Raw genomic sequence first — 12,345 nt, forward strand, 5'->3', positions numbered from 1 at the left:
TAAGAATAAGATCTTCTCCACGAATTCAAAAGACCGTGAGCCAAAATATGGGTGATTAAAATAGTGGCCAGGTACAGATTGCATGAAACAAATGAATCCGAATATTAAAGGAGAAAAATTATAAGCTGGATAAAGAAAGATTAAAAAGTAAAAGAATGATAAGAATGGTTTTAACCATCATTGTCTTGGCAAAGATCCTCGGACTAGAGATTATAATTTAAGACGTCCAAAGAAAGATTATATAAAGCTAGCTAATTGAGAAGCTAATCGAAATGCCAGACACTAACCCGAGAAATGACTAACCAGCTTAGCACCAAATGAATGTCCTAGAAGAGACATAATCAAGTTGCTATAGAGTATATACAAGATAGACCAAGTGTTACATAAGATAAAGGAATCTCAGATAGAAAAGAATGATGCATAAAATACAGATCCGAGATTATAAGAGAAACCATACCAGACATTGAGAAAAGGCTGCGCAGCTACACATCTAAGGTACCAAACCATGTAGTCTTGGGACGCCAAACTACTAGGTAATAAAGGTCCTGGATAATAAGATCTCAAATCTATAGATCATGTCTGGAACATAATGGAACCACATGAAAGTGTCGACACACACACACATTTGTATAAAGATACATAAAGTTATAGCACTTGAACATAAAGAGATGAACGAGGATCATGAACCCACGAAAGAGTACTCATACAATCATAAAAGATCATAGAGATTAGAAAAGATAAAACGTGGAGGTTCAAAGTATCTAAAAGAGAGATGGCCGTATTGGCCATATACATATACAGAAACGTCATCTGATAAACCAGTGAAATAGATGGATCTTGTGAGATAAAGAAACCGTGAGAGAAGGCACATGATCACGAGGTCTAAGAGTGTTCATGTCTTCCTACTTAACAGCATTAGATTATAGCTTGTTACACAAGGTACTCACAGAGATCAAAAGAACAGATTATAAGGAGATAAACTCCTATGTGGTGGATGCTGCTACAGATTTTCGAAATTGACAATGGTCTGGTCATAAGAATGAAATTAGATACAAATGATGTAGTAAGCAGTATATGGATCACTGGATAAGATGAAAGAACAGCTTCATTCCTAAGCTGATTCATGGACTGAAACATAAAGCAGCTGCATATAGTATGTAAAAGAAATTGATCACGCATGATCACTGATCTTGGAGTTGTATAAAAGACAATCCAATACAGTCCATATATTTGAAATTCGTTGTGATTATACTAAACCTAAAAGAGGTTAGTAGGCATAGAATAAATCTATGTGGGTGTCCGACCAAAAGCGTCCGGCCCCGGCCCTTCAAACTAAAGATGTCCGACTCTGTCCGTCTAAGGGCGTCCGACTCTTCAGCAAAGAACGTCTGGCTCTTCTACTAGACGCGTCCGGCTTTCAAGACTAAAAGACGTCTGGCCCTTCTTCTTGATCACGGGCTGGTAGAGACAAAAGATCAACCGGATACAAATGTATTGTAGTCCATAAGCTTGTGAAAGCCGAGATTCATGACCTAATAATATATACTTAGCGTGTGATATGATCCACATCAACTAAGGTCATGAGACGCCATCATTAAGATATGAATGCAAAATGAATACAGCATTACCTAAGGCAAAGAAATCGATGTCCACATCCATGAGAGTGTTCGGCCGCAGAGCCATAATAAGAGATTATAAACTCACAGCAATGATCATTGATCTTGAACACTCATGAGACAAGTAGTGGACATGTATAGACGAGGTCTATGACCCAGACATGGATCGGCCAGATCAAGACACAGGTTCATGATAACCACGTCTAGTACATTGTCCATAAGTACTTAGTTTGTCCGATCATAGTAAAGAGTTAACAGTAGACGATCACGTCTAGACTATGGACACATGCAAAGACGATTTGCAAAGGCCCAATAGCGATCCCCGAGAACAATATGGTTCACATTGTTTAGCACACATGCTTTACCAGGACACTCAATGTCAAAGGACATGAGAAACGACCTAAGAAGTCGAAGTGGTCTAATTACGGTTCAGTAATGAAACTGGCCGATTACTCCCATCCTGTACATACAGGAAATATCACGCACCAAGATGCGTAGAATGTAGAACCTACACTAAGGTTCACATCAGGGGGAGTAGTGCGTGTTGTACTCTTTTTCCTTCATCATGGTTTTGTCCCACTGGGTTTTCCTGATAAGGTTTTAATGAGGCAACATGAAGTGTACTACAGAACATGTATGGTTATGGCCCACTGGGTTTTCCAAGGAGGAGTGTTATAAATCATGGAGTGGATTGCCGTTAACCAGACCCGGTCCAAGACCGGCCCAATACCTAGAAGATGGAGAGACGGCCGAAGCCCTAGAGATAGGAGAGAGAGAGCCGACTTTAGGAGAGAGAGAGACGGCCACAAAGCTTAGAGAAAAAGAAACCCTTTTCTTTTCCTAGTAGATGTAATCTTTCCATTATTATGTATTAGTAGTTTTCCTAATCCTAGTGAGTTTAGGTTTTGGATACTTTCCATTTATCTTCATCTTGTAATCTTTATATAAAAAAAAACCCTTGATCATTAATAATAACACAGAAATATTCAGTCTCTAAACTCTCTATTTACAACAATAAGACTAATTCGACTGGTTTATGGTGTATAGAGATGTTAAAAATGGGAAACCCAGCTCATTTCAAAATGTCGTTTGAAACTCAAATTTATTGAGACCCATTGAATTATGATTCTACTTAGATCCAGTTTTATGATATTAATCTGGTTAAACTCATTAAATTTTATTTAATTACTTGATTAATGTCATGTTTTGATTGACTGATAGAGTGATGTAATTTTTATAATTTTTAAAAAATCAAAACAATGTTATTTTGATTTTTTTCTTAAACATAAACAGGTTAAATCTCTATTTATTTATTTTAATTATTTTCAAAATTTTATTCTTAGCACGTTAATTCCATTTAAACTCAAGCTACTTAATTTAAATAAATACTGTCTTTATATACAAAGGATTTGATGTTTTAGCTTTTGTATATGAGAAATATCTTATGATAGTCCAAAAATATATACAAAGGATTTAATGTTTTAGTCCAGAGAAATATCTTATGATAGTTAAAAATTATTTTTTGTCACAAATAAAGCCTCCAAAAATAAAAATGACTAAATGTTTCATTAAAAAGATAAATATACATTTTTTTTTGTTAGCTGTCAATCTAGACTAGATCAAGTGGTGGCAGACGAACTGATCCTCCGAAGAGCACCTCCGTCCGTCCGAGTCTGATCTATATGAGAAAAGATATATCCTTTATTCCTTACTTCTTTTGCTACTGCATCCGCCCGATCATTCCTACTCCGAGGAATATGTGACAGACTCGCATCCTCGATGTCCTCCTGTAATCTCTGGTACACTTTTCAGCCGTGAATGTTGGCCGTTCCATCGGATTTTTAGTCATGTCCACTAGGTCCGAACAGTCAGTCTCTAACCTTACCAATGCTATCCTCATGTCCCTCAAACATGAGGTTGCCCACAGTAAGCCGTCCATCTCAGCATACAAAGCTGAGAGACTCCTACTGCATGTCCGCATTCCGAAAACCTCAGAACCCATTTGATCCTTAAGACTCCTCCCTAAGCCACTAACACTGCCATTATTGATCCATGACGCATCAATTTGACAGGTAGAGATTTGAGGTATCCAAAGGACACTAGAGGGACCTCTGTAGTAAGAGAGTCGGCATGGTCTTTGTTTTCTTCTTCCTTTTCATTAGCCTTCCTCCAACATTCTGCCTCAAGGGACGCATGTTGGAGAGTGTCAATCGGGGATACGACTTTCCCATTAAAGAGTTTGTCGTTCCTCGCCTTCCAAATATACCAACAGATCTATGAGAATGTATCGAATTGTGGTCTCGAAGGAGCCACTTCTTTTCTCTTCCAAAACAGAAAGTTTATGTTTTGGTATATAGATGTATTCGGGAAGTAACCCGGAAGGGACGGATAGTCCAATAAAGCTCAAACCTGCAGGGTTGGGGGCATTAAAAAATAATATGATTAATCGAATCCAGTGGGTCAGCACATCTAGCATAACTCATATTGGTGCCCATGTGTCTATATATGAGCTTCTCTGTCGTCGCCACACAGCCCGAGATAGTCTGCCACAAGAAATGTTTCATCTTACTCGGGGCATTTATCTTCCACACAATGCTACATTTATACTCTTTAAAGTTAACTAATATAGATTTAAGCTTTAGAGTTAATGAGTGGAGTGTTGGAAGTGAGATTTAAAAACTTTAAAACTAAAAAATAGATATTAAAAAAATTAAATAAAATTTTTAAAAACAGTTTCAAAAAAAAAATTCGAATTTCAAAAACATTGAAAAATAAAATTTCTAAAAAATAATTTTTATAAAAATTTCGAAAAAGTTATTATTTTTATTGATTTGTATTTATATATCTTGAGTATAAGGGTCATTTGCATCTTTAATCTATTTTGGTCATTTTCTACTTTTAGACTTTTTTGTGACAAAAAATTTAAAATAGTATATTCGAGAGAATTTCCCTTTAATCTATAGTTAATGCATTTTCTTTTAAAATTAAAAAAAAAATGTAAAATACATGCCTGGTGAGACTTAATTGGTAAAAAAAAAGTAAAAGGAAAAGTATGTATTTTTTTTTAATATTCCCTCTATATTTGAAACATGAGTGGTGAGACTTTAATGCATTTTTTTTAATATACTTCCTTCGTTTTTTAATATATGTCGTTTTAGAGAAAATTTTATGTTCCAAATTATATGATATTTTTGGTTTTTTTTTTTTTTTGTTCACTGGGCGCTCTCTGGAATCCCGGAGGAGTCGAACCCGTGTGCCTTGGGATCCAGTTCACTCTAGTGTTTTACCACTAGGCTATTCTGTCCCGGCGATATTTTTGGTTTTCTATGTAAAATTTATTAACACTTAATGTTATATGACCAATGATAATATACCTTCTATTTTATTATTGGTTGATTTGTGGTTAGGTAAATAATTAATGATGTTTTTATTTAGAAAATATAAAAAATCAATGATTTTCTTAATCTATGTGCACCGTTCTAAAACGACTTATATTAAAAAAACGGAGGGAGTATGTTTTATTTTAAAAATTAAATATATTAATTATACTCTATACATTAATACTATTAAAAACAAAATTTAATACAACAATCATTCAAATACGGAAGAATGAGCATGAGGAATGAGCAACTTGCTTGACTAAATATTATGTAAACTAGGTGCATAGTCCCCGTGCAAGCGCGGGATCGGCTACATTTTAGGTGCATTGTATAGTTTTGTTTACGGAATTTTATGGTCTGTTTGTTTTTTTGTCTATAATGTGATGAATGAGACTTTGAAAATTACATAGGTTGATAAGTTTGATATAAGAATGAATGACGAAGTCATATGTTGATATTTTTATATCTTATATGTTCAAAGTTGAGAGTGATGGAACTTGTTAGTGTTTACTTAGTTAGTTGTTTGTATATAAATCAAATAGTGCATGGAAAAAGATAATAAAATTGGATTTAAAAATTTAACAATTTAAATAACAATAAAATAAAATAAAATTTCCTCTTATTTCACCAATTGTTTTTAGAAAAAAATAGAATTGTAATATATTTAAAAAAACTTATAACATTTTTAGAATTACATACTTAGAAAATTATTTTATTTATATTTTTTTTTCTGAACTTTGTTATAGATGATTTGGGGTTGACAAAAAAGTCTGAAATATGGCCAAATATAATTTTTTTTTAAAGCATGACTTTAAAATGTTAGGTTTTCAAAATAGCTGAGCCTTGAATCTGTGGTTTAGTCTGATACTGAGAAAACTGTTAGGACTTCAACTCCTCTTTTTCTCTATGTTGGGAATGTGGGCACTAATTTCCCGATTCATGTAGGTAAAATTGTTTCTTAGATTGATTTTAAGCATGATTGATGAGAGGTTTACTTGCATCAGCTTCGTCTGCCGTGGGTGTTGAGTTTCGTCGGCGCCAGATGTTAGACATGCAAGAGAGAAGGTCTGAATATGTTAATTTCGTGTTTTGTTTTTTCTTCTCTCGTGTTTTGTGGGTTCCACTCTTTGCTCAGGCTGTACAAAAGATGAAGTCTGGCTAGGCCGTCTCACTTCTCTGAAGTATTCCCTTGATCAACCTCCCACCAACATCTATCTTCTGATTTGTCTTGAAGTCGAGGAGCTTCCAGAAAAATTAGCTTCCATCTGCTGTTCCGCTTGGAATGGAGAAATTAGTTCTGAAATGCCGCATAAAAAACATATTGGCAAATGACTAATGATTGTCAACAACTATCACTATACTAAACATAAAAGAAATCAAGGTTTTTTGTTCTGCACAATCTAAAATCTTACGACAGGGTTGTCACAGTCTTTTTTTTAGGAGCAAGATCTTTTTCTTTCCAGAAACCATAGTCAATGCAATCTTTGGGAGAGAGCTATCCATGACAGAGGCTAAAATTGCGTAGATGAAAAAATAGATCAGAAACATAGTGGTTTTTTTTGGGAATAAGGAAAATATGGGATATGTTAATTACCAGTTTCAGTTGTTGGTATGTCATTCCACTTGAATTTGCATGATTGTAATCTTGCTTGGAGCTGCCAAATATGCTATGTTTACCAGTTTCTAGGTTTGTGTTCGCAATCACTTGGCAATTCTCGAACATTCTAATCTTGACTGGAGATTGATCTTAGGAGCACCTGTGATAACTTCATCAATAATGGTTAGTGAGATGAAACAAATGAGGAATGAATGATCAGTTATCGTGTACATGCTTGAGCACCTAGCAACCTCAAAATGATCGACTTTCACAATGGAACCTTCTTTCAAAGATGGTATGTAATGATTAACACGTCTGACGGGAGTAAACCCATAAATCACAGAATCTGCAAATAATATTATTCAAAAAAGAATTAGGAAATCAATTAAAATAATTATGTTAAATAAGTGTGATAGATCGAAGATTAACTTACCTTTTCATCAAGGAAGAGAACTGTGATTCCCACAAACTCCTTGTCTTTCTTGAAGTTTAGGGAATCCCAGAAGCGGAGGAAGCCAAAGACTATGCTCTGGCTACTATGACCAAGACGGAGAGACTCGAAGGTTGAGTGACGGACGCCGGGACGCCGGTTTGAGAAACTGGAGAGGCAGAGAGAAACATTTTCTAGAAGATGCAGATTGAGTTCATCAAAGATGAGAGTCATATATATAGGGTTTACAAAGGGGCTACAAATCAGGAACATTTATGATAAAGCGATTTAAGATGGGGACATGAAGAGTTCACCGGTGAAAAAATAGATTACGAACACACACGGCGCAACTTTGTAACTCAGACTTGTTTGAGACAATGATGAAAAGAATCCGAACTCATGTTAAACGACAACAGTTTACAATATAGGAAAACCATAATTGTTGCAAACTTGAGTTTTTTTCATATAACGTGATGAATCCCATTAAAAAATGAAACCCATAATACACTTGTAGGCCTGACCCTCAGAGGAAGCCGAAGAAGCAAGGGCTTCCGCCTTCATAAATATATATTAGATTCGGCCATCAATGTACAAAGTAGCAGTTAGCTTAGTGGTATAAATGTTGGTGTTTATATCTCAATAACCCGGGTTCGAGCCGTGAACTTGATATTTTTTCACACTTTTTAAAAGTGGAATCCACGAAACGCTGACGTGGCGCGCTGAGGGGTGAGCAAAAACTCAATCATCGCATAAAAAAACATATTGGCAAATGACTAATGATTGTCAACAACTATCACTATACTAAACAGAAAAGAAATCAAGGTTTTTTGTTCTGCACAATCTAAAATCTTACAACAGGGTTGTCACAGTCTTTTTTTCAGGAGCAAGATCTTTTTCTTCCCAGAAACCATAGTCAATGCAATACTTGGGAGAGAGCTATCCATGACAGAGGCTAAAATTGCGTAGATGAAAAAATAGATCAGAAACATAGTGGTTTTTTTAGGAATAAGGAAAATATGGGATAAGTTAATTACCAGTTTCAGTTGTTGGTATGTCATTCCACTTGAATTTGCCTGATTGTAATCTTGCTTGGAGCTGTCAAATATGCTATGTTTACCAGTTTCTAGGTTTGTGTTCGCAATCACTTGGAAATTCTCGAACATTCTAATCTTGACTGGAGATTGATCTTAGGAGCACATGTGATGACTTCATCAATAATGGTTAGTGAGATGAAACAAACGAGGAATGAATGATCAGTTATCGTGTACATGCTTGTGCACCTAGCAACCTCAAAATGATCGACTTTCACAATGGAACCTTCTTTCAAAGATGGCATGTAATGATTAGCACGTCTGACGGGAGTAAACCCATAAATCACAGAATCTGCAAATAATATTATTCAACAAAGAATTAGGAAATCAATTAAAATAATTATGTTAAATAAGTGTGATAGATCGAAGATTAACCCACCTTTTCATCAAGGAAGAGAACTGTGATTCCCACAAACTCCTTATCTTTCTTGAAGTTCAGGGAATCCTAGAAGCGGAGGAAGCCAAAGGCTATGCTCTGACTGCTACGACCAAGACGGAGAGACTTGAAGGTTGAGTGACGGACGCCGGGACGCCGGTTTGAGAAACTGGAGAGGCAGAGAGAAACATTTTCTAGAAGATGCAGATTGAGTTCATTAAAGATGAGAGTCATATATATAGGGTTTACAAAGGGGCTACAAATCAGGAACATTTATGATAAAGCGATTTAAGATGGGGACATGAAGAGTTCACCGGTGAAAAAATAGATTACGAACACACACGGCGCAACTTTGTAACTCAGACTTGTTTGAGACAATGATGAAAAGAATCCGAACTCATGTTAAACGACAACAGTTTACAATATAGGAAAACCATAATTGTTGCAAACTTGAGCTTTTTTTCATATAACGTGATGAATTCCATTAAAAAATGAAACCCATAATACACTTGTAGGCCCGACCCTCAGAGGAAGCCGAAGAAGCAAGGGCTTCCGATCTTCATAAATATATATTAGATTCGGCCATCAATGTACAAAGTAGCAGTTAGCTTAGTGGTATAAATGTTGGTGTTTATATCTCAATAACCCGGGTTCGAACCATGAACTTGATATTTTTCACACTTTTTAAAAGTGGAGTCCACGAAATGCTGACGTGGCGCGCTGAGGAGTGAGCAATGTCCATTCTCCGAGGAAGTAATTAATTTTTCATTAAAAGCCCGATTACAAAAAAGATCTAGCTGGTTGTGAATTAGAGACCCGTGGTTTGCTCAAACATAGCAGCCCAATGAATTTTCTAGTATGCTAAAAAGGCTACAAAATATTCGTGGTTGGTCTATTTTAAGTTCATATGGCGACAATTATCTATATTTCTGATTAACATTGTATGTGCAGTTAAGAAAAAAAAAACATTGTATATGTGAAATTTGCTTATTTTGTCATTTGTTGAAAGTTTTGCAGATTTTGGCAAATTAGCTTAGAGCAGATTTTAGAAAATCTTATAAATCAAAAGAACCTAAACGATTAACCGTACATATATATGTTTTAACAAAAAAAACTTCATGTATACAAGGATGCCTATTTATGACTGTTTTCTTTTTGGTGAACATATATATACGACTAAATTACGTCTGCATTAACGTGAATTTCATGGAAGGGATGTATCGTAAACGCGCGAGCACTTTGCGGAAATCTAAACAAATCTTGCGTTTAACAAACATGCAGATCAAAATCAAGATACATAGATTGCAGGATAATATTATGAACTGTAATTTATATACTGATCATCAGTCCGATTATAATTACGTGACACCCGATTGTAAACCATCACAAATGATAGTTCATATATTATTTGTGAAATAAATAGCTGGGGTCCTGGGGAGGTATGTATAATTATTTGTTGATGACAGATAAGAGCAAGTGGATAGAATTCCCCATTCAAACACAGACCATAGAATATTTTCAATAGTCTGTTTTTTCTTTGAAATTACTTGCACATGTTTTGCACAGACTTGTATACCTTAATCAAAGATCTGATTAGTTTAACGCTGGGTCTAACGTTAAGATTAATATCTTCGAACGGAAATGTTTCTAGACACAATAATATTGTTTATTTTGTAGGGTTTTCTAATTTCTAAATTCACTGCAGAGTTGAAAGCAAAATTATATATTCAATATCTCATTACAGTAATGATGATGATGGTCATTATCTCGCTAGCTTATTTATACATAGTTTAGTTAACAAGAACAATGATCAAAAGCATTACAATTACCACCAACATTTTTTTGCCAAAAGTGAAAATATTATTGGTTAGAGGAGGCGGAAGAGATGCTGAGAACTCCAGCCCACACTTTCTTCCTCACCTTTGCTCTCTGCGGCTGACTAGCAAACGAGCTACCGCTTCCACTGCTGCCGCCGCTATTACCACCACCGGCGTCTCCACCGACAGTTGTTATTGAAGATTGGCCGCTTGGGTCACTCATGGTTTTGTTCTTGTTGTCTTCTTGGACTCTTTGGTGCTAAGAGTGCTCATACATAGAATGAGCTAAAAGTGGATAATTATAGTAAGAGACGCAAAAGGCGTCTTTTCTTTCTACCTCTACCCTCATTTTCAATGGTGCTTTTAATTGTAAAATGACAATGCACTGGCATGGTTAATTGTATCAACCAATGAAAAAGCAATCACTTCTCACGTTCGAAGCACTTTAATGACAATAATTGACGGTACTATAATAGTTTTGGTTGATCTTATCTTCGAGAGATGGAATCTAACGGTGAAGAAGGGAAAGCCAATGGTAATACGATATAGTATATCTTTCGAAACAACATTTATTTATGTGTATTATGCTGTAGCCACACAACCTACCCACTCAGCTCTATTATTGAGGCCTCACTCCTCAGCATGACGCATGCAAATATGACATCACTAATATATCCATCCTACAAATTAAACATGTTATCCCAAGTTATTACCATGATTTTCCTCAATAGGAACATAACTTACTGCTATTGATGTAGATATTTTATTTTTTACCAAAAAAAATGTTGATATTGTCTTAACAAAAATAAAATTTAATAGTTGAAACCCATGTTCGAAAACGCGGGAAAGGCGGTCGAGTTCTCGGCGTGGAGGCGCTTGGCGGCTACTCACCGTGGCGTTTAGAGCCTGTGCGGATAAAAACTCGGAACTGAGGAAAAAATTAAATTTTCTTCACTTTTCATGAATAAAATCAATGGATACATGATATATCTATTAGATTTTGATATGAACTCTAACTAAAACATGAAATTGGATGAAAAAAAGTGAAGAAAAACGAAGGGCGGCTGATTTAGGGTTTCAGAACTTAGAGGAAGAAGACGAGGGTAATATAGTATTTACGCTTAGTTAATGAAAGAAAATTAAAACAAAATTTTTTGAGCTCATGATGAATCAAACCTGATATCTGAGAGTAAATAAGGAGACTTTTACCACTACGCCAACCGATTCAATTACGTTTTGTTTACATTTTAATTTATATAAACATACAAACTATTAAAACTATTAAAAACTAATCCCCGATTAATCTACGATTACTCCCCGAGTTTTGTGCAACTCACTAGGCTGAGACCTAGCGCCCGACTCACGCCTAGCGCAATTTCGAACATGGGTTGAAACATGTGAGAGGTAGAGAAAATACAATTTAATATTTTAAAATATATAAATTAGAGATGATGATAGATGAAATCCGGATTGAACATATTTCTTTTCCTTTTTAAATTGATATAAAGCTGGTGCTGTTATTTAATTGTTATATAGATTTCAACGCGCAATATGCGCAACAGATCCGCTGTAGCACACATGTTAAATTCAAATCAATTGAATGAAATCCGGGTTCGAAGCCCGGCAGCGGAATACATTTTTCTTTTTGAATAGAGATAAAAGGTGCTGCTATTTTTAAATCGTTATATAAATTTCAACGCAAGACATGTGCAACAGATCCGTTGTAGCACACATGTTAATTTCATGTCAATTGAATGAAATCCAAGTTCGAAGCCCGGTTTTTAGTTTCTTTAAATAGGGATAAAGGTGCTGCTGTTAGTTATTAAATCGTTATATAAGTTTCAACGCACGACATGTGCAACAGATCCGCTGTAGCACACAGGTTAATTTCAAATCAATTGAATGAAATCCGGGTTTGAAGCCCGGCAGCGGAAATCTTTTTTACTTTTTAAATAGAGAAAAATGTGCTGCTGTCATTAAATCTCGTAATGGAATCCGGGTTCGAAGCCCACCCGGCAGCTGAATATTTGTTTTCTTG

At 35.4% G+C, this 12,345-nt stretch overlaps 1 protein-coding gene across 1 annotated transcript; it reads right to left on the reverse strand.

Moving 5' to 3' along the window:
- Positions 1-10,195: 10,195 nt before the first annotated feature.
- Positions 10,196-10,728, reverse strand: LOC106409027. The gene has a single exon (XM_013849713.3). It carries the CDS (start codon positions 10,528-10,530, stop codon positions 10,351-10,353), a length of 180 nt encoding a protein of 59 aa, XP_013705167.2. The 5' UTR covers positions 10,531-10,728; the 3' UTR covers positions 10,196-10,350.
- Positions 10,729-12,345: the final 1,617 nt, after the last annotated feature.

The sequence above is a fragment of the Brassica napus genome, chromosome C7 (genome assembly GCF_020379485.1).
Source record: "Brassica napus cultivar Da-Ae chromosome C7, Da-Ae, whole genome shotgun sequence".
Lineage (NCBI taxonomy): Eukaryota > Viridiplantae > Streptophyta > Magnoliopsida > Brassicales > Brassicaceae > Brassica > Brassica napus.